We start from the raw sequence: 23337 nt of genomic DNA on the forward strand, positions 1-23337 counted from the left end.
ACTCCGCTGCACTTACTAGGTTTTAAAATGGACCAGCCGTGCTCTAAAGGTTCCATAATGATGTAATGTTTAGTTTTAAGTTAATAAATACAAACCTGGCGATGATTTCTGCCTCGAGCGCGAGGTGTTTCTTCAGAAGCGCCTGCGACTCGGCTAAGGCGTTGCCGTATTCCTCCGATAGCACCGCCGCCTCGCGCTCCTTCAGCCTGTTAGGGCAGAAAAACAATTGAAATACCTTGACTTAATGTGTGCAATAATTAAATCCAAGTTATTTCCTTGACATCCGAGTTATTTTTTTTACATCAGAGTTATTTTCTTTAAATCCGAGTTATTTTCTTTGCATCCAAGTTATTTTATTTGTGCAGCAATTTCTAGGGTTCATAAATTAATGCCGGTTTTCTATCCCAATCCCAACTAATATTATAAATGCGAAAGTAACTCTGTCTGTCTGTCTGTCTGTTAGGCTTTCCCGCTTAAACCTCGCAACCGATTTTGATGAAATTTGGCATAGAGATAGTTTGAGTCCCGGGAAAGAACATAGGATAGTTTTTATCCCGGTTTTTGAAACAGGGACGCGCGCGATAAAGTTTTTCTGTGACAGACAAAATTCCACGCGGGCGAAGCCGCGGGCGGAAAGCTAGTAATAAATAATCCTTATCTAAATTGACAATGTTTTTGGTCAAAATATCCAGGGTTGTCGAAGTTTTTACGTATTCATATTCCTTATAAGACTATTTAAACAATTTGAAAGTGTAAAATCATCGAAAACAAACAAATAAATAAGTTGACGGATTTGCATTGGGATTGATTACACCGGCCTAAATAATATTTTCTTCAGACATGATAACCTAAAAAAACTTTAACTAACTCCGCAAAATCAATCAAAATTCATGGGGTTTCAATAGATAGGTATGATGTGCACCTATCTCCGCGCACCGGCTTAATACCAAAAAATAATATCCTGTATACAGGGTGGAAACGATAAGTGATCTCACTCGATTATGTCTAAACTATACAAGGTATCGAAAAACTAGTTATTGATCCTGAATTTGCTTCACGAGCTCTTTCAAACGGTATCAGTAATAGGTTACAGAATTAACTGGATCTATCCGGAAATTCAATGTTTTCAGGCTCCATACTAAATGTATGCCAGCCACACAATATAAGAAGTGTTAATTTTTTTTATTCAATAATAAACACTTAAATTGAACTCCAAATTACATTCTTATTTAAAATTATTCATGGAAAACATTGGTTTTTGGCTTTACTTGCTATAATACCAGGCCTGTTCATCTCCGCGAGTTCACATCGAAAACAAAACACGCACGATAGCCCACCTACAGGAGGCAATTCGACAAGGCGTCACATACGAGATACGAGCGAGCATTGACACACGCACGCGTACTCTTGTATTATGGAAAAAAATAAAAAAATACTGTGTAAAAAATACTGTGCAGTATTTTACTGCCTAAATAATAATAAAAACACACAATGTACTTTTTTTAAGTTGCCTGAAGACACTGAGAGGTAAATAAGTGGTTATTGTTATTCATGATAATTCATGCAAATTCATGTAGCTATTTCTTCCGACATTTTCCGCGATTTGGCACTTCACGTCACACATTAGTTTGCCGAAGTTCGCCGAGCCAGCTATTGTCAATTATTATAGGTGTCAAACAGGATAGGGTCTTTGCGCTGGTTTTCGTCCAACTATCGGAGTTGCCAACTTTGTGATCTTAAAATACCCTTACATAAATGTATCATATTATTTTATGTCGTTCGAGTGCTCATAAAGGCAGTCAACTAAAGTCCATACTGCAACGCACACACAATCCGCACCGTAACGTAAACGCCTTGCCTCGCCGATGACAGTGCGCGAAGGGCAATGACAGCTCGCAAAACACTGACGTATATCAATATTATCAATGTCTCATGGACTTGGCGTAACTTTAAAATAAACGTACTCGGTACATTACGCACACATTTACACGCATTATAAATACATACACGATTTAAGAAAACAACATGGCCGCAATATAGGCAATCAGCTGACAGGTATTTGTGTGTGTGTGTGTGCGTGTAGTTGTCAGCTGATTGCCTATAAATATGTTGTTTTCTTAAATCTTGTATGTAGGTACCTACTCGGCACAAGTCAGGTAGTTAGTGACGTCACATGAAAATGTTGCCAGAATGACTACTGACCAAACATTATCTATTTCTTTTTTTTATACATCACCAGGGGTAAGTTAGAAAGAGATAAACAGCTGTTAGTCATTAATTTGTCGATTTTTTGTATAGATCTATATTTCCTCTCCACTATTACCTCCATGCCACAAAAGGCGATACGTTGTTGATCCCTTTCCGAGTTGATTTGCCTGCTATATGACCTGAGCTATGCTTTAAAAAAATGACCCTTAGTCATCTAAGATTTAATTTTGTATGAAGAAGTTTAATAAACACTTAAAATTGTGTTTATAATGCTATCAATTAGACATACGTGCCAAAAACTTTTCCTGTCAGCACGTTTTTTTCTAGCGCGATGATTTCTGCAATGTACCGGTGACCGGTGTATGGCCGCGCATTTACGTAATTTTTTGGAACTCACTACTTTTTAAATTACATTTTCATTTAGGTAGAACTGTTGCTTAGGCATTATAGATTGCAACAAAACTAGCGCGGGATGGCTACTGCCTTCTGTGAATACAATACTTTGTATTCAAATTTTACGCATGTGTTTATGGCAGCTCAGTGAAATGGACGAAAACCGAAGTTAGATAGAAAACCAGCACAATGACCCTACTTTCAAAAATTAATATTGCGATTTTATAAATCACTTAAACAACTTTATATTAATTTGCGGGTACGCCGGGACAGCTCGTAAAACAAATTCATTATTTACATATTACTAATTTATCAACTTTGTTCATTGTTAGTTCATTAGTTGTTCGTGTTTCGTTTGGGTTAGACCAAGAGCCGAATGCAAAAAATAAATGTTACTTAATTATATTAATCCTACAAAAAACGGACGGACGTGTGCAAGTCTAATAGCCATATACTTGGTTAACTCATTTTAAAAAGTGCACAAAAACTTTCTATGTTCAGACAGACTATATGACGAATCTATAAGGGTTCCGTTTTTGCCATTTGGCTACGGAACCCTAAATACCGTATCAAAATCTGTTGCATAGTTTTAAAGATCTAAGCATACATAGGGACAGACAGACAGGAAAGCGACTTTTTTTATATAATTATTACGTAGTGATGATGGGCATATAGACCAAATAAAGACATTTTGATTTAAGGGGGGGACATCGTAAGAGCCATTCACATTTTTATCAGAAAGTTAATAAATTAATATATTTAGGTTTTTGAAATCTAAAACAGCCAGGAAATCAAAGAGGCAAACATGATACCTTTGTGATTTTATAGGAATTTTATTGTAAAACACGGTCATATTAAACTTTTATAAAAAAATCCAGAGGTAAATGTTTTTTTTTTCGAGAAAAATTTTTTCTAATCGTGTTTTCGAAAATATCATCCCATCACACATACGTTCTGTAATACATAATATTGAAAACAGTGCGAAATATCGTCAATTGCAGTTTTCACATACTAAGGGCCCATAATGAAATTAGTATTTTGAAATTGGTTTGAAATACCTACTGAATTGAATTTTTATTTCTTACTAGCTTTTTGGCTTCGCCCACGTGAAATAAATTGTCACAGTTATGTGTGTTATAAAATATTTAGGTGCTAGCTCTTACACTATATAACTGGCGGCCGCATGTAGCTGCGCGTTGCCGCGAAGAGCAGTGAATGCAAGTGTGGTGCGCTAGATGGCGACACAGTAGCTTCTTGTAGCAGTCAGCCCTATGGCATCAAGACAGTACCGATCACTGACGTATGTCAACAAAACGGTGCTCGACTCTTAAGACAAGCTAAATTACACCATATTGTTGATGACATTGAGCATACATTTTTTTGAATACCTTCGCGAAGAAAAACTTCTGTACGTAGTACTTATTATTATGTGGTTTTACTAAATGTATGGAAGCCGGAAACATTGAATTTTCGGATAGATCCAGTTTATTTGGCAACCTATTATTGGTACCGTTGGATAGAGCTCTTAAAGCACTTTCAGGATCAGTAACCGGTTTTTGGATATCTTGTATAGTTTAGAAATAATCGAGTGAGATCACTTATCGTTTCCACCCTGTATTTGTGAATCGTATGTATATTACTCACCACTTGAGTTCTTCGTCGGCGTCCCTTTCCCAGCGGTGCAGTAACGCAGCGTCTTCCAAGTTGTCGCGCCGGATCTGCATGGGCTCTTGTAGTTGCCGGTATCTAGGGAATACACATGATACATTTAGAATGGCGATTTAAGCGAACATGTGAATACTTGCTTTACGACGAAATATCAAACGTCAAAATGATTAAACGTTTATCATATAGAAAATTACACTTCAATGTAGGTACAGAGAATAGCACATTATACATTTTTATTGTTAGATGTTAAATGTTTTTAAAGGAAAATTAAAATCATGGCTGATTGGGAAGGGTTTTTACACCATTAAGGAATACTTTGATGCTTTTAAGTTTCAGTAGTATGTACCCACATGTTTCCTGTTTTGTTGCATGTATCTATTAAATTGCGTAAATTAAGTAGTTGTAAGCTATTAGCATGCCAGTTGTGGTGATTTGTGCGAACTATTTTTATATTGACATCTGCTGTACCGCTTATCAAGCAAATAAATGGATTTTGATTTGATTTGATTGCAAACTCGCTTCTGTTACAACCGCAGTCTTTACCTAATAATTAGTGGTCAGTTGACAACATTATTCAATTGAGATATTCAATGTCGCAGCGTTGGTGAATGATGTCTTCGATATTCTAAAAAAAAAACAATGCAGTGCGCTGTGTTGTTAATTCGTCATCGCACCGTAGCATCCCTCTCTGTTACTTCGATAGTGAGTGTGGTGGAAGTTTATAAATGAAAAGAGTGAACTGTATGAAATTAATTATCTATTGTTTAGTGCAAAGTCGTTGAAGCGAGTGCGTCAGTATCGTCTTCTTCGATGTTCGCTCGCGAACCGAACATTGCTCGTTCATTCGCCGAACGCTCGCCGCTCCCTCCGGTCACGCCGCCCGCGGGCAATGTCCGTGAGTAGACACTCTCCTTTCTCTCTCTTTCATCTCCTGGCTTTGTCCTTTGCGGGCGTTTTCAATCACAATTTACTGAAGCTAGGTTTTTGCCTGGTAGACTGTCGGCTCACCTCTTAACAGCGCTGTCGGCTTTGTCCAGTATCTCGTCGGCCATGAAGTGTCCGCTGTCGGCCAGCTGTCGGGCCGTGTCGGCGAGCTGAGCTGCTGTCTCGCTCTTGCACCATAGAAGTTTGTTACTGACGCACTATGGAAGTGTGTTACTCACACACTATAGAAGTGTGTTACTGACACACTATAGAAGTGTGTTACTGACGTACTATAGATGTGTGTTACTGACGCACTATAGAAGTGAGTTACTGACGCACTATGGAAGTGTGTTACTGACGCACTATAGAAGTGTGTGACTGACTTATCTTTGTTTACTGTCGGCTCACCTCTTCACAGCGCTGTCGGCTTTGTCCAGTATCTCGTCGGCCATGAAGTGTCCGCTGTCGGCCAGCTGTCGGGCCGTGTCGGCGAGCTGCGCAGCTGTCTCGCTCTTGCTGCCCACTTGCTGTTCTAAGCGCGTGTGGCGCTTGAGGAGAGCTGTCACTGAGGCTAAGTCCTTGCCTGCGGAAGGATGATATAAAAGTTTATTCACAGTACCACGTATGGACAAACATAAGAATTTGATTTAAATCCACTAAACGAATGTAGGGACTCGTTTCTGCTAATCATGGACAAAAATTAAAAATGCAAATGTAGATTAGTTCAGTGGATAAGACTTGTTCAGTGGATAAAAATCCGGCTCGAAGGACCATGTACGCACAATATTGAGTTGGAGAGCGAACTGTATGATAATTCAGGCGATTATAATACAGTAACAGAGATTAGAACAGAAAAATCTGCCCCCAATGGGAATCGAACCCGGGACCTGAAGCAGGTGGTCTTGCCACTAGACCACAGAGGTGGTTAAGGTCCAACTGACCGTGATCCTCGCTGAGTAGTTGCGCTTCGACGTCGTCGAGCCAGGCCGTGAAGTCGTCCAGGCCTCGCAGGTACACGCGAGCCTGGTAGGCTTGTTGGAGCCGCTCACGGCGGAGTTTCACGGCCGCCTGTACATACAAAAACACTTCATTTAGTCATTGTGGTCATAAGTTGAGACTTTTACTTTAAGATAATTACCTATGTACACTTATGAAGCAATAAATGATTATGATTATCTTAATGTACACTCGACAGCAAATAAATCGCACCACCCGCGACGCGAACTTTAAAGATTTTCTTTTGACACAATAATGGTGCCCCAACAATATTGGTGTTTTTTGAAAGCCCAATAAATATCCTTAAAGAAAAACACATTTAATTTCTTAATAAATGATTAACATATACCATAAATGTGACTTGAAAAAAGACCTCACTTTGGGCTCACCTCTGGGATCAATTAGACCAAATTTTATGGTTATAAAACCAAATAATGATCACACGTGTCCTCTTTAACAGATGGATAGCGATTAATCCCAACTTAACAGTTTTATAGCCATAAAAGTTGGCTCAAGCGTAACTATCTATTTTTTGAAAAAGTGACTCTGGATCCTTCTAAAGAAACATTTTTGAAATGAAATGAAGTTTAGAACTAGGCTTTTGAATGGTACCAATATTGGTGTGAAGTGGGGATGCATACGTTTGAAAGTGCTTGTCGCGGGTGGTGCGATTTATTTGCTGTCGAGTGTAGTTTAGTTTCCGCGGGAGCACGCAATCAGTCCATGTTTTAGGCCCCTCGTCCACGGCGACTTTTTGTAACGATTTTGTCGCGCGGTTTCATCGATACAGTCGTAATCGCAATAAGGTCGCTATCTGTGTGCCGCGATGCAAACGCGATTCAGTAAGGCCCAGAACAGACGGTGAAACGCAACTGCAACGAAACTGCAACTTTCTGATGATTCTAATGAATGAAACTGAAACTGAAAGTTTCAAACTGGTCGCGTCATGTGTGGTCTCTCAACGGACGCTATGGCAGAAACTTAGATGCAACTCAAAATTAACTAGCAGTTGGAGTTTCGTTGCAGTTGCGTTTCACCGTCTGTTCTGGGCCTAACCCTCCCTCCGTTGTCTCCCCGATGTCATACGACACGGTCGCGCGTTTGCATCGATACAGTCTAGTAGCGCGTTGGCATTTTTTTAAATCCACAACGAGGAAGCTCTTGGCCTGTATCTCACCTGATGGTAAGTGACGATCAGGCCGAAGGTGGAAGCGAGCTTCACCCGGAATCCTCAACCACGGAGGAACTGTAGTGCGTTGCAAATGCGACTAACGCAAAGCAATGTTATTACGAAACGCGCGACAAAAAGTAGCCGTGAGCGAAAGCCCTAAGTGCTCGAAGAGCTTATAAATTGCTTCCTATTAAAATGAAATGTGAAAATCATACCTGCAGTTCTCTCCATTGGTTCTCCAGTTCTTCGACCTGCTCAGTGATTTCTTGAGCGGCGTAGTGGTTCGCTTCTGTAGAATATAATCAATAATTCCAATAACTTGTACTCCTTAGAACTAGAGTTCATAACAAATCATATTTTATGTTTTTGTGTGATGTTAAAGTTGCTGAACAATCTTAGCTAAAGCTGCCTTTCCACAACAGATTTGAGTGGAAAGTTTGGTACTTTGATGAGATAACCAGGATTCCATAGGTTGCCCTGCCAATTTTAGAGTAAAAACTAATTTAGTCAGGGCTGGAGAAATCTCAACAAGCTCTCTGATCATCTATAGTCTGGTCTGCGAGCACGTACAATTTTGTCCATTGACCCCAAGCTACCCATCCTTATCGCTCGCATGTAATTATGTTGCTGTCGCGCTCGCACACTCACTGCGGGCGCCCGTCGCACAGTCGCGACAGCAATATAATTACGCGCGAGCGATAAGGATGGGTAGCTTGGGGTCATTAGACAAAATTCTACGTGCTGACAGACCGGGCTTTACTAGGGTTGTCAGCACTCACCGATAAGTTCTTCGCCGTGGTTGGCGACGTCATCGATGCGGCCCTTGTTGGCGGCCAGTTCTGATTCGAAGGCCGCTTGCTTCTGGATCTTGCTTTGGAGGTTTGACAGGTCTCTGTGGCCAACGAAATACAATGATATAAATTTTTTTTTCTCTTTATTTGGGACTACAAACAGTTACATTGAGGGCTTATGTACTAAATCTTAATAATTTGAAATTTTGTAACAATGAAATGTGAAAATAATTCTTGTTTGTATTTTTCTTTTTCACGCTCAAAGCATAGGATTAATTATAACGATAATTTAGCATAAATATAGTTTGAGAACCAAGGAAAACATAAGACAGCTTTACTCCTAGTTTTATTTACACAGCGATTTTGTTTTTCTGTGACAGGCCGTAATTCACGTGAAATCGTGGCCAAATGATTATAATTTTAATCTGTCAATCCCATACTATTTGTTGTATTTTGTGTCTAAATGAATGTAGTAGAGAACAAATGGTTTAATTAGTAAAATTAATAAAAGATTTGTTAAATGAATGAAGTGCTTATTAATAGAGTGAACGGACGAACGAATAAACGGTTGAAGGAAATAATGAACCTATGGAAGAATATTGTAGGGTCAGGGAGGCAACAGTGACTCACTTTTTTTTCGAAGCTTAATAAAAATAGATATCGCTTTAATATTGGCCTAAAATTTGCTCACATTTTAGATACACTATTGAACTGTAACTGAGCACTCATGATTCTACATTATTTACTACTTATGTCAAAGTAGGAACCTAAAACAAAAAAATGATAATTGAGCCACTGTGGACTACTAGGTGTACACACTGACTCACTACCGTGGTACACAGTATTAACGTGGTACGGCAGTATTTATATGAAAAGAAAATGCCCATTCCGCGTCGTTTTTTATTAGAAATAATAACAAAACTGCACAAGCTATTCTTATTATAATCAACAATTCAACACAACTCTTAGTGCTTTTATTGCTACCTATAAGATCTTAAGTCATCTCAATCTCTTCGTTATTTATTTCTTCCCTATTTTTCTGTCGGTTTTTTTCCGTGGCATTCTGTAAATAAAAAACAAAATTCGATTTAAAGTTATAAAAATATTGAATTCGTATAAAGTATTAAAATTGAGTCACTGTGTACTTCTACGCCATTTTGTAAATATTTGATCAAAAAAACCAAGATGTAAAACAAACTAGTCAAAATTCGGATTAAAGACAATTGATACAAGACCTACTATCCGATAAATATAACGGCTATTACCTATAGCAACAAACAAAGATATGAAAACAATCGAAACTCACCTTAGAATGTAATTTAGTGGGCGCGAAAACAAAAAACATTCCCTCACCCTTCCGCACGGCACTTGACCGGCGAGCAAACTGGTTTAAACGTGTTCGGGTACCAAGACCTTTGAATCGGTAAAAGAGACAAATATATATTCCTATGCCTTCAGGTCGAAACATGACTGAGCCACTGTAGCCGACCGAGTCACTGTTGCCTCCTTGACCCTATTGTTATTGTTTGTTCTCTGTAGCTGTGCCTTAAATAAATAAATAAATAAATATAAAAACTATCAAATACACAAATGAATGAATGACCAGATTAAACAACAAACAAAAAAGAGAACGAACGAATGAATGAATGAAGTTCACTTGTAGTTCTGCTCGGCCACATTCTGTATCTTGGCTGCAGGTCTCTAAAGGACTGTAGAGGATGACCGAACGAATGAATGAATGAACAGCCAACTCACCTGTAGTTCTGCTTAGCGGCCTTCTGCATCTTATCGTGCCGCGATCTCTAGACTGTTGCGGATGAACGAACGAATGAAATAACGAGTGAACGAGCAACTGAATGAACGACAAACTCACCTGTAGTTCTACTCAGCTACTTTCTGTATTTTGGCTGCAGGTCTCTAGAGACTGTTGCAGATGAACGAATGAATGAATGAACCAAATCACCTGTAGTTCTGTTCAGCCGCCTGCTGCATCTTCAGCGCGATCCACTCGCGCTCGTGCTGCAGATCCCTTGAGAACTGATGCAGTTGCCTTGATTGTTCCAGCTTCACGCCGCGGGCTAGGCACGACTCCTGGGAAGGACAATAGTGAATTAATTTCTACTTCGGAGGCATAAAAGGAAACAAACGCGAATTTTAGGCCATCGATAGGCGAATGACCAGCCTTTTTAACATTTGCTTCAATATAAATTCAGAGCCTGTTTCTTCAAATTAAAAAAAGTGTTACTAATGTTTCTATCATGATTTGAGCAGGCGCCCTTTTGTCACTTTACTGTTTTAGTTCTATTAGTTCTATGTACGAAATGAGAAAAGTTTTTACACATAGAAATATCTAAATATAAAATCAATATGCTATCAAACCAGACATCCTTAAACGTTTAGATTTCGTGGACCACTAGGCAGAAAGGTTTTAGTTTAAGCACAGACGTACCGTATCTTGCACGCAGAGTGCGGTAAAATAAATGTTTACGTTTATTTATTTAGTAACCTTGATTGAGAGAAAATAAATTAAAAAGAAAGAAAAAAGAAAGAAAAGAAAAAAAAAAGATTTATTTTTTCACTCCGCACAGCCGATCTGTTTATTTATTTTATTTTATACTCTAAAACGCTCCCTAGAAGTTCATACAGATTGGCCGTGCGGAGCGGGTCCGCACCGGACGGTCCGCGTGACACTAAAACCAGCCTATACAACGTGTTCCTTTTGATATCCCATAACTCTAGGGTATTAATACGACCACATAATAGGATCGAATGGCATATTTAATATTTTTCAATTCATAATTTTTTTCATACAAATTAATTCGCCAAAAATACGACTATCTATGTAAAACACCTTTACATGAAATATGACAACGTCGCACTTTCTTACCTTAATTATGAATGATTTAACTAATCAATGAAAACTATGTACGGTCAACAGCACGTCAACGTAAACACTGTGGTATCTTACGTAGTTGCGATAGGGGCGACTTTGCAACGAAAATGTATAGCTTGATGTGCTGTCGACTGTACACACATCAACCTTGACATGTTGACTTAAAAATCGTCTTTATCTCCTACAAAATAAAAGCGCATATTGCAATGCAACGGTTACACTTAGTGTAAACTGTGGTCTGTACTAGTGTCATTATTTAAACGTCGCAATTATAAAGACTAGTCATAGCGGTGACAATTTAAGAACGCATATTATTAAAATTGATGATATCTTCGAAAATATGCATTTTGGGACACAAATGTTTCTTGGACATTTTAAATTATTTTTATGTATAGAATATACCCTTAAAGTTATGGGATATCAAAAGGAACACGTTGTATAAATACTGGGTTAAGTCAAAATTTTGGTCACGTTTCAGAATGGTTACGCTATAAACCTTACCTTAAGTTTGTCCCTCCTCGCCAGTATCTCAGCCAGCCTCTTCTCAATATACTCCCTATCATAGTGGTCGTCCTGTAACATTCCTCGAGCGAACTTTTCCAGTTCGTCCACGCGGCCTAGCTGCGAGTCCAGAAGTTTGGCGAACTCCGCGTGCTTGCGGATCAGGGTCTCTACGGCTGTGGGAATAAGGACGAGTTTAGAAGTGTTTTACAAAGCACAGTACATAACAGTAGAACACAAGTAGATAGCTGGCAGTGATTGAGAGTAAAAACAGCTTGAGAATAGTGAAAGGAGCCTTCATTTCATCATCATCATCATCTCAGCCACAGGACGTCCACTGCTGAACATAGGCCTCCCCCAACGCTTTCCATGTTACCCGGTTGGTAGCGGCCTGCGTCCTGCTTTATGATATCGTCGGTCCACCTTGTGGGTGGACGTCCCACGGAATCGTACCGGAAAACGCCTTCATTTACTGCTGGGCTTTTATTGTTAGTTCTCTAACTGAGATGGCTGAAATGACGATATTCAGTCGGGACCAAATGGAATAATAAGAGGTGCTTTCTAAAGCATATAGTAATTTGTAAATAAAGATCAGAAATAGGGACTCTTTCACGCAATGCTTGCTACCAAATATCTACAGTAGTTCCATAAATTATAGACCCTGATTAGGTAGGATTAATGACCACGGAATATGTAATATTCCCAACAGAAGAATGAGGGTTTTCGCGAATGAAAAATCCGCCAGATGGCAATACGTAGACGCGAGGTCCAAATGCTGCATGATTGGTTATTTTTAACATGACATTGACAGATATGTCAAAATCTACCAATCACGCAGCAGTCAGACCCCACATCCACGTCCCGCCGTCCGCTAGCGGATCTTTCATTCGCGAAAACCCTCATTAAAGCAGTGAGATTTGATTGAAACAGACACTGAACTGTTTCAGTGACGTCGACATTATTGTACTTTGCAATAAAAAATAGGTTTATTGCAACTGATTCGTACGCTCGACTGACGTAGACAACCGACGTTAGAACCAAAGAACCCGATGCATTGCGGTGGCGTTGCGACGCCGCAGCGATGTCGCCGAGCGTCTTACATAGAAATATCAGTGGCAGGCACATGAGCGCATCGTATGTTTGGTTCTTAGCATTAGAGGAAATAAAGCCTAAATTGTACCCCACATATACTATGTAGGGAGCTACTTACCGTCGATGTTCTCTCCGAGGTCGATGTTATTCAGAAAGGCTTCCTTAGCCGCGAGCCAGTCTTCCGTCTGTCGCGCCTGCTCCTTCAGCAGTTGCAGCTGGTGCGCCTGCGCATACAAACAATAAATAATAATAATTGCGCTTAAAACGGCCTCTACGTGTTGGATCTGTATCCCCACGCAAGCCTTATAAAGGACCGGGCCACTTTTGACCCGTGAGCTCCAAAGCGTACAAACATAATAATAAATATCCCTGGACATTTTACACTGCGCTTCTAGTCCCAAACTAAGCAAAGCTTGTACTATGGGTACTAGACAACGGATATAAACATACTTAAATACTTTTTTTTTGTACAATGTATGGAGAAAGAGGCCAACAAGGGCTATTAAGCAGTGATCGGATAGTCGGATGCATTTTTCCTAAAATTGAGGTGTTGGCTGTTATGAAATACACATTCGTATCGAAAAAATCCCTAGATTTCAGAATCGACAAACGCTAAAAACTTCGTTATTGACTAGATTCGCATTTCCGAATTTTCTGGAATCACGGGATTTATATTTTTTTAAATATGTTTTAAGAAGCAACTTCCATAATTTCCTAGCAAAAAACGAACTTTGCGATCACTGATTATAAGGTAGATGATCTGGGGGCACGGCAGTGCCCCCGCCAAGTCGAGCGCGAAGCAAACACTGCCGTACCATCCTTTACTGGAACCATTTCGCCGCATTTTCAGGCCCCTATTTGAGAGCCTCTGGATAAAACCAGAACGCAGAAATTTTCGTCATCTAGTAAGCTATAATCACATACTTAAAATCCAAAATTTCAAGTCTGTAGGTCATTTAGTTCCGAAGTTAAGCGACAGCAAAGTTTCGCATTTACGACACTCACTCACTCACTGATGATCATCAAAATAGAACTAGTACTTCCCATAAACTCAGAGAGCTGAAATTTGGTACAGAGTTAGGGTTTAATGGCCACATAAAGGGAAAACTATAAAAACTAGGAAAATCGAAGATCTGAAGTAACACCACATTCATGATCAATACTACTCCGGCACCGTGGTGTTCGTCTGTAACGCTCACCGCTAGATGGCGCTAGCACTAGCAAGCGGTGTCCAGATTTTTTTCCTTTCTAGAGCCCCCCGTCGATTAAGTTGAATGTTGTGTAATTTGCATTTTGTTGATTTCGTTTATTATTTTGTAAGGTTCGCTAAGGTTATGTTATTAAAACAATTCTGATTTTAAATGTCGTTGAGTTTATTTGTGTTTAATATCGTAAAAAAATGTCTATAAAACGACGACGTTAAATAATTTTGCCACTTTCTACAAAAAGAAGTGAAATCCCACCAAAAATATTCTGTAAAAAACTAGCCAAGTCTCGATGGAGCTGCTTGTTTATCTCTAAAAAGTAATGAAATCTAGACAAAGTCGTGCCAAGTCTATGGTTCCTTACTGCGATTTATTTATTATTATAGTTAATGTTGTGTGACTTGGCCGTTGAACAATCTTTATTAAGATTATTAAGATAATCATACATAAGTATTATTGAAATACGCAGCTTTATTAAACCTGCAATTGACTGGTTATTGTTGAATCAACGTTTTCCAAGTGGAAATTTTCCATCGTCAATGAGTAGCGGTTCTGGCGACAGATTGGTGCAATGGTGTCATGCATGGAGCACCTGGTTTTGTCACCCTTCAACGGCCAAGTCACACAACATTAACTATAATAATAAAGAAATCGCAGTAAGGAACCATAGACTTGGCACGACTTTGTCTAGATTTCATTACTTTTTAGAGATAAACAAGCAGCTCCATCGAGACTTGGCTAGTTTTTTACAGAATGTTTTTGGTGGGATTATTTATTACACAAAAATTTATGGAATTGAAACTGCCTAGCTCACACCAGTACAGTCATGTCTGCAATATAATCTTGTTTTTCAGAAAAACGGCTGACAATAGTGAGTGAGTGTCTTGCGCTACTTTTTCTCAGCACTGGCCCTTATTACTGTCCCGAAGCAGTGGTAGGGGTGGGACGTGTAAAAGTTTTTTGTCCAACTCTGGTGATCACTCACTCAAATACAGTGTGAGTCACGTTAAAGTGTACATATGAAAATAGATGAAACTAGACCTATTTTTATCGACAAAAAAGAGGTCAAAAATTTTTTGAGATTTTTTTTTAATTTTTTATAGTTTTTTTTTCTTCCAATTACTTATTGTAAAGAAAACGTAATAACTTTTAAACTAAGCGGTATATCCTGATAAAATAAAAACAGTAATAATGCTAAATAACTGGCGATACTAAAAAATACATAAAATACACAAAAAAGGCCAACAAATAATAAAAAATTATATTTTTTGAAAAAAATCTGCTTTTAAATTCGTGTTTTTTTGGTTATTTGATAAATTTCTCCAAAAAATGCCCCTATAACCGGTGGTTTTTATTACTTTGTATTATTCTCTATCGTATTACCTTCGTAAAACCAAAAATCGCATGTCTCTATCCCTATCACAACATTTGCAATGATTGTTTGAACTAAGCCTCTCCGGGCGCGCCATTCAAAGCTTCGTTATCAACGAAACTGAAAATGGCTCTAGATTTGTAATTTTGATAAAGACAAGTTAGATTTCAAATAAAAACAAAAGATTTCGAAGTAAAATAAGCATTTTAGTTAAAATCAAAATTGTCCCTACCTGTAGCGGAGAATAATGTTGTGGCAGGCCTTTGTTCAAACGATCATAGCAAACGTTGTGATAGGGATAGAGACATGCGATTTTTAGTTTTACGAAGGTAATACGATAGAGAATAATACAAAGTAATAAAAACCACCGGTTATAGGGGCATTTTTTGGAGAAATTGATCAAATAACCAAAAAAACACGAATTTAAAAGCAGATTTTTTTTCAAAAAATATCATTTTTTATTATTTGTTGGCCTTTTTTGTGTAATTTATGTATTTTTTTAGTATCGCCTGTTATTTAGCATTATTACTGTTTTTATTTTATCAGGATATACCGCTTAGTTTAAAAGTTATTACGTTTTCTTTACAATAAGTAATTGGAAGAAAAAAAATTCTATAAAAAATTAAAAAAAAATCTCAAAAATTTTTTGACCTCTTTTTTGTCGATAAAAATAGGTCTAATTTCATCTATTTTCATATGTACACTTTAACGTGACTCACACTGTATAAAGCTCAGCATACGCCTCGCGAACTGTATCTATACATAATATAGTCAACTACACTCGTCTGTTAAAAATCATAAAAACCGCTGTTACCTGCGTTATGTACTGCTTGCGCTGCAGCCAGGCGCCGTCCAGCGTGCGGGACAGATGTTCCACGCGCTGCTTCTTCTCCGGGACATGTTCCACCTCCTTCTGGAGGGACAGGATGGCCTTCTGACGCCCGTCGATCTCGGCCTGGAATAATACATAACGATGTTACTAATGGAAGTACGTTTACAATTACATTTTACATGCGTACATCACTTGATTTTTCGAAAACGCGCGGGTGACGAGAAACTGTGGATAATTTCATAAACCTTCATCAGATTTGCCGTGTGGTTTTAGCAGTGGAATCGTCTATCACTTTTCACTTGTTCTGGAATTATCGGGGAGTGTAAGCCAATCCTCCATTTTCATCTGGTAAGAGAGGGTTAACCAGAAGGTTAGTTTTTTAGTGTCCTCATTTCACTTCGGGAAGTTTCCACTCCTGAAGTGGGTACTTAGTGACCTGATGTTATTCCACTTTTACAATTTTACGATTTTTTTGTGTCCTCATTTCACCTCGGGAAGCTTCCACTCCTGAAGTGGGGACTTATTGACCTGTTTTTTTTTGTTTTTTGTGATAGGAAACAAACGAGCAGACGGATCACCTGATGGTAAGTGATTACCGTCGCCCATAGACACGCGCAGACCCAGGGGCGTTACAGGTGCGTTGCCGGCCTCTGTCCGATCGTTCGGTTTATCGAAGTGGCGTATCGCAACTAAGTAATTTATTTAATTATTCATTTATTTATATAATTCACTGTGATTAATAAAAAGTTTACGACCGTGTCACCATACTAGTGTGTCACATAGAAAGTTAAACTGGTATTAAATATATTAAATTAAAATATTAATTATGATTTATGGAGGCCGCTTATGGGTCACCATAACTAGGTACCTACCTCAGCGTTTTGAATTTTTGCGTTGATTTAGAATTTTTCACAGTTTAAGGTGAAGATACGCTCTCTTCTTGAAAGCTTGCTGACCAGAGGTGGAATTGTGTAAAGCAATCGTAATCATTTGACAGTTCATAACTGTAAATAAGTTCATTCTATAGATGACCCACGCTGAACTGTCCCACCAAACTCAATGACAGGGGGGCGCTACCATCGTTCAACTATATGGTTTTCAACATGGCAAAAATCGGAACCAGCGATCCGGTATTGACGGTGGCGCCCCACTGTCAATGTCATGCATAGGACAGTTCAGTATTTTGGAACTATATCAAACGCTTTGTTTAACTGACTTTATCGTACGTTATGAACTGTCAAATGATTACGATTGCTTTACACAATTCCACCTCTGATGATGGTAATGACGTACCTTCCTCTCGTGGTGCAGCTCTAAGGCGGCCTCCGCGTCAGGCACGCTCTCGGGCGGCGCGGCGCTGTCCATGCGCTTGATGCTCTCCGACACCCACAGCTCCAGCTCCTGGGAAATAAAATAATAACGTAAGGTATAGTAGAAAGTTCTCGAGTGGCGACCACGGGCTGGAAGACGTAGCGTGGGCAGGCCTCCTACTAGGTGGACCGACGATCAGGTAAAGGTCGCGGGAAGAGCCTGGATGCGGGCAGCGCAAGACCGTTCATTGTGGAAAACCTTGGGGGAGGCCTTTGTCCAGCAGTGGACGTTATTTGGCTGAAACGATAGTAGACTGCCTGAAGACTAGAGTGTACAACCAATGTGTGTTATATAACTTATGGCTCGGAAACGTGGCCTCTCACTATGGGCCTTATACAGAAGCTCAAAGTTGCACAGCGTGCTATGGAGAGGGCTATGCTTGGTGTTTCTTTGCGAGATCGAATCAGAAATGAGGAGATTCGTAAACGAACCAAAGTCGCTGACATAGCCCGACGGATTAGCAAGCTGAAGTGGCAATGGGCAGGGCACATAGTACGCAGAACTGACGGCCGTTGGGGCAGCAAGATTCTGGAATGGAGGCCGCGTACCGGAAAACGCAGCGTGGGACGTCCACCTACAAGGTGGACCGACGACATCGTAAAGGTAGCAGGGAAGCGCTGGACGCAGGCCGCTACCAATCGATCAACATGGAAAGCATTGGGGGAGGCCTATGTTCAGCAGTGGACGTCCTATGGCTGAAATGATGATGATGAAGGTATAGTAGAGTAGATAAATAACTACCACCATTGAGGATAATTATGTTTATAAGATAACCTTATTTTTCCGAGGCACACCATCTATGCAGGGTGGAAACGATAAGTAATCTCACTCGATTATTTCTAAACTATACAAGATATCGTAAAACTGGTTACTGATTTTAATTGCTTCACAAGCTCTATCCAATGGTATCAATAATAGGTCACAGAATAAACTGGATCTAACCAACAATTCAATGTTTCCTTAATGTTTGAGTGTTATCGGTACAAGCTAAATCATCCATGAGTGCACACGCACACTACAGTAATGCCTTACGGATTGCTCGGACCACACTCCCCGCACCCCGCGCGATCGAGACCAAACATTGCTGGGGCGCGGCCGAGTGGATGACAGGATTACGTGGATGACATGGATGACAGGGTGACGTGGATGACAGGATGACGTGGATGATGGGATGACGTGGATGATAGGATGACGTGGATGATGGGATGACGTGGATGATAGGATGACGTGGCTGACAGGTAGATATGGATGACAGGATGACGTGTATGACAAGATGACGTGGATGACAGGATGCCGTGTATGAAAGGATGACGTGTATGACAAGATGACGTGGATGACAGGATGCCGTGTATGAAAGGATGACGTGTATGACAGGATGACGTGTATGACAAGATGACGTGGATGACAGGATGCCGTGTATGACAGGATGACGGGATGACTTGGATGACAGGATGACGTGGATGACGGGATGACGTGTATGAAAGGATGACGTACATGACGTGTATGACAGGATGACGGGATGACTTGGATGACAGGATGACGTTGATAACAGGATGACGTGGATGACAGGATGTCAGGATGACGAGGATGACACCAGTGAAACTAACCTAAAGATAATTAGAACCAAACTAACCTTCAAAGTCTCATCGAACTTGTGTTCCGCGATGGCCTCCTCCAACAGAGCGGTGCGTTTGTCCGCCAACTTTTGCAGGTTGTCCCACCCTTCGCGGAGGCTCTTCAGGCTGTCTTCTATCTCTTTCGCGCGGTCCGGGTGTCTGCGGGAAAGATAGAGATGGTTATATGTGTCAAGTGCGCGCTATGCTTGGAGTTTAAAGAAATTAAATCAGACAAAAATACGGTTATATAGCCCGTAGAATTGATCAACATAATTGACAATGGGCAAGGCACATAGCGCGTATAATTGATGGCCGTTGGAGCAGAAAATGGTGACCACGGACCAGAAGACGTTTCAGCCAAAGGACGTCCACTGCTAGACAAAAGCCTCCCCCAAGGATTTCCTCAACGACCGGTCTTGCATTGCCTGTATCCAGGTACTTCCAGCGACTTTCAGCTCGCAGGTCCACCTAGTGGGCGCATCCAGGTACTTCCAGCGACTTTCACCAGATCGTCGGTCTACCTAATGGACGATTTCCTTCACTACGTCTTTCGACCCGTGCCTGCCATTCGAGAACTTTTCCGCCCCAATGGCTATCAGCTCTACGAGCTAACTACCTGCAAACTATGTATTGCCGTCGTACTTATTATTATTCTGTGGTATTGCCAAGATGGTGGTAACTTGCCAGAAGGAATTTGAAAGAGCCCTACCGACATCTATGGATGATGTTATGACACTCACTCTGCAGCCAGTTTCGTTCCTTCAGCCTCCAAAGCCTTGATCTTGTCTCCCACGGCTCTGGTTTCGGCTGCTCTCGCAATATGGCGGCGCTGCAACTCTCTTGCAGCCGACAACTCACGCCCGCGTTCAGTGCTGCTGAACAGCGCTGCCTTCTTGGCGATACGCTCCTCTGTGTCTTCTACGTCCCTGTAAATAAATAATAGATCAGTAAAACCTGTGAATGTATGAATGTGACATGCAATAAATAATTTGAATTTAACCTGTTTTGAGACATATAAATACTTTCTATCTATCTAAAAATCTTTGGATATGTCACCGTGAAACTGTAAACTCGTTTCTAACCTGGTTAAGCTTACAATCTCTCGCGTCATAGCACACCGCGTGACATCACACTCGTGACTTGGCTAGGAACACGTCGTGACGTCACGTTTGTGACTTGGCTAGTAATGTGTCTCCTTATGACGCCACGCTAGTGACTTAGCTAGGAATCATTGTGCCGAGATGTCACGCTAGTGACTTGGCTAGGAACACGTCTAGTTGCAACATCACGCTCGTGACTTAGCTAGGAACACGTCGTGCCGGGACGTCACGATAGTGACTTGACTAGGAACACCTTTCGTCGAGATGTCACGCTCGTGACTTGGCGAGGAACACTTCTCGACGGGACGCAAGGCTAGATACTTAGCCAGGATCACGTCTTATTACGACTACGAGTTTTATGAGTTTATGAGTTTTATGCTACGCTCGTGACTGTTAGACCCGGGATACTACACTCGTGACTGTTAGACTCCGGATGCTACGCTCGTGACTGTTAGACCCGGGACGCTACGCTAATGACTGTTAGACCCGAAATGCTACGCTCGTGACTTGGCTAAGAACACGTCTAGTCGAGATGTCACGCTCGTGACTTGACTAGGAACACGTCGCGCCGAGACATCACGCTCAAGATTTAGTTACGAACACGTCTCGTTGCAACAAGACGTCACGCTACTGACTTGGTTAGGAACACGTTCACAACGTGTCACGTTCGTTACTTGGCTAGGAATACTTCGTGACGTCACATTTGTGACTTAGCTAGGAAAACGTTGGAAGTCACGAACTTGTCCAGAAACATGTCGCGATGGAACGCCACACTTGCGACTTGGCTCGGAACACGATGCGACTGTTAGACCCGGGATGCTACGGACGTACCTGTTGAAGGAGTGTATCTCGAGCGCCGCGTTGAGGTTGTCCCGGTACTGCTGCAGCGCGCCGCTCAGCGCTCGCCACTTGGCTAGGAACACGTCGCGCCGGGATGCCACGCTCGTGGCTTGCTGCGTCGGGCCCTGTGACAATTTGGTTATTATTAATATTGTGGAATAAAAACAAAACAGTTTGGACTCATTTCATAGTGTATTACAAGCCAAATGTCAATATCGAAGTAGTTCGTGAGTGTAAGTATAAACCCAGCCCCCCTAGACAAAACGCACTTTTTGATCGAATCGAAAATCGAATCCGTCAAATCTCCATACAAAAAAGGGACCACTTTTCGACTGGTTTGCGATTATAATTTGCACTTTGTCTAGACCCACTGGAACTTCAACTTAATGACAACACGATTGGTATCGTATAATGCTCCATTTTGTTAGAAAGAAGAAAGACAGAAACATTTATTTATTGCTAAGGACATCACATAAAGACCCCAATCTCTTAGGGCCTCTGCTAACACTCGACGGGCACCCGCGTGTTTTGCATAAATAAATTTTAGATATAGAACCGCGTGCTCGCACGCAAGTTTTAGTCCTTAGCTGTCAAATCATTCTATTTTCTATTTTAAAGGGTTTTGCCAAATTGTTACAAAAATGGTGTCATATGTAAACCTTGTGTTATTTTTGGGATACCCTATATTATAATACGAATATCTAAGTTACCTGTTGTAGCAGCTTGTCGGCGAGTGCGCATATGCTCTTGACATGCTTGTCGTCGACTTTCATATCGCTGTCCAGGTCGTCCAGCTTGCACAGTAAAGCGCTACAGTACTCTGTCCCAGCTGTGGAACTGGGCTCCCAGCTATGGGCACTAGGTTCCCAGCTGTGGGCTTACCTGCTGCAACAGCTTGTCGTCGACCTTCATATCGCTGCCCAGGTCGTCCAGCTTGCGCAGTAAAGCGCTACAGTACTCTGTCCCAGCTGTGGAACTGGGTTCTCAGCTGTAGGCACTAGATTCCCAGCTGTGGGCTTACCTGCTGCAGCAGCTTGTCGGCGAGTGCGCATATACTCTTGACATGCTTGTCGTCGACTTTCATATCGCTGTCCAGGTCATCCAGCTTGCGCAGTGACGCGCTACAGTATTCTGTCACAGCGGTGGGCACTGGGTTCCCAGCTATGGGCACTAGGTTCCCAGCTGTGGGCTTACCTGCTGCAGCAGTTTATCGGCGAGTGCGCAGATGCTCTTGACATGCTTGTCGTCGACCTTCATATCGCTGCCCAGGTCGTCCAGCTTGCACAGTAAAGCGCTACAGTACTCTGTCCCAGCTGTGGAACTGGGTTCCCAGCTATGGGCACTAGGTTCCCAGCTGTGGGCTTACCTGCTGCAGCAGTTTATCGGCGAGTGCGCAGATGCTTTTAACATGCTTGTCGTCGACCTTCATATCGCTGTCCAGGTCGTCAAGTTTGCGGAGTAACGCGCTGCAGTGCTCGTAGTCGCGGCCTAATTCGTGAGCTTGCACCTGGAAGATAGGGAATATTTAAACGACTTCAATAAAGGAGGCAAAGAAAATCGGCAAGACTTGGAGCGAGATCAAACGCGAAGCTCAAGACCGAACGCGATGGAGGACTGTTGTGGACGCCCTCTGCCCCATCTAGAGGACATAGGACCTTAAGTAAGTCAAATAAAGGTCAATCAAATAAAAAACATCGGTCATGTAGTCTCCATTGCAGAAAAATCAGAACAGTGTGGATAATATTGCAAAAGCAATTTTATTGGAGAATTTGGTTTACACGCAGCTGGTCAGACGGATTGGGGAGGCGTGCTGCTAGCATATTACTCCCTTAGTGGCCTCTTACATCATCCACGAAAAAAGTGGGGTAGTTATTATTTAATACTGCCGAAATCACACGACTATTTACTCGTAGATTCGGTCAATCGGAAAATTAAATATAGTAAAACTTACCATCATCTCCTTGTCTCTGATCCAGGCTTCAATCTTGTCCAGGTGCTGGTTGAACTCCAATATGTCTTGAGCTTCCTCCAAGCCACGACCTGAAAATGAGCAAATTGATAAGTTTTCTGCTTTTAGACACCTCAATTAGATAGATGCTGTAGTGTGAGTCGTCCCTTCACCTACTTTGTTGACTACCCAATAGGGGATCAGAGAACACTGGTCCTCAATAGGTTCTCCGTGAGAGTCAAGTTGATGGTGTCAAAAACCCTATTTGTGTCCTTGTTTCGGATCTGACAAGGTAAGGCCGCTTAAGCGTCTTGATCTAGTCTCACAGCAGCTACTCAAATCAAACATACCTTTCTGCTCCGTGGCTTCCTCCAGCTGCCGCCACTGGTGCTCCAGCGCTTGCAGCTGCTTATGAA

The 23337-nt window shown here is 41.2% G+C and overlaps 1 protein-coding gene across 1 annotated transcript in view; it reads right to left on the minus strand.

Moving 5' to 3' along the window:
* LOC135085960 (spectrin beta chain, non-erythrocytic 1) overlaps window positions 1–23337 on the minus strand; it is a 176269-nt gene that overhangs the window by 43813 nt on the left and 109119 nt on the right. Inside the window, exons 53-69 of the mRNA XM_063980744.1 lie at window positions 22925–23013; window positions 22340–22480; window positions 20965–21098; window positions 19774–19959; window positions 19051–19192; window positions 17340–17447; window positions 16029–16169; window positions 12756–12861; window positions 11546–11721; window positions 10115–10242; window positions 8140–8252; window positions 7576–7649; window positions 6135–6261; window positions 5602–5776; window positions 5278–5403; window positions 4246–4347; window positions 96–206 (exon numbers count right to left, since the gene is read on the minus strand). Of these exons, the coding sequence (XP_063836814.1) occupies window positions 96–206; window positions 4246–4347; window positions 5278–5403; window positions 5602–5776; window positions 6135–6261; window positions 7576–7649; window positions 8140–8252; window positions 10115–10242; window positions 11546–11721; window positions 12756–12861; window positions 16029–16169; window positions 17340–17447; window positions 19051–19192; window positions 19774–19959; window positions 20965–21098; window positions 22340–22480; window positions 22925–23013 (2179 nt within the window). The remainder of the gene's footprint in view (window positions 1–95; window positions 207–4245; window positions 4348–5277; window positions 5404–5601; window positions 5777–6134; window positions 6262–7575; window positions 7650–8139; window positions 8253–10114; window positions 10243–11545; window positions 11722–12755; window positions 12862–16028; window positions 16170–17339; window positions 17448–19050; window positions 19193–19773; window positions 19960–20964; window positions 21099–22339; window positions 22481–22924; window positions 23014–23337) is intronic.

This window comes from Ostrinia nubilalis, chromosome 30, assembly GCF_963855985.1.
Source record: "Ostrinia nubilalis chromosome 30, ilOstNubi1.1, whole genome shotgun sequence".
NCBI lineage: Eukaryota > Metazoa > Arthropoda > Insecta > Lepidoptera > Crambidae > Ostrinia > Ostrinia nubilalis.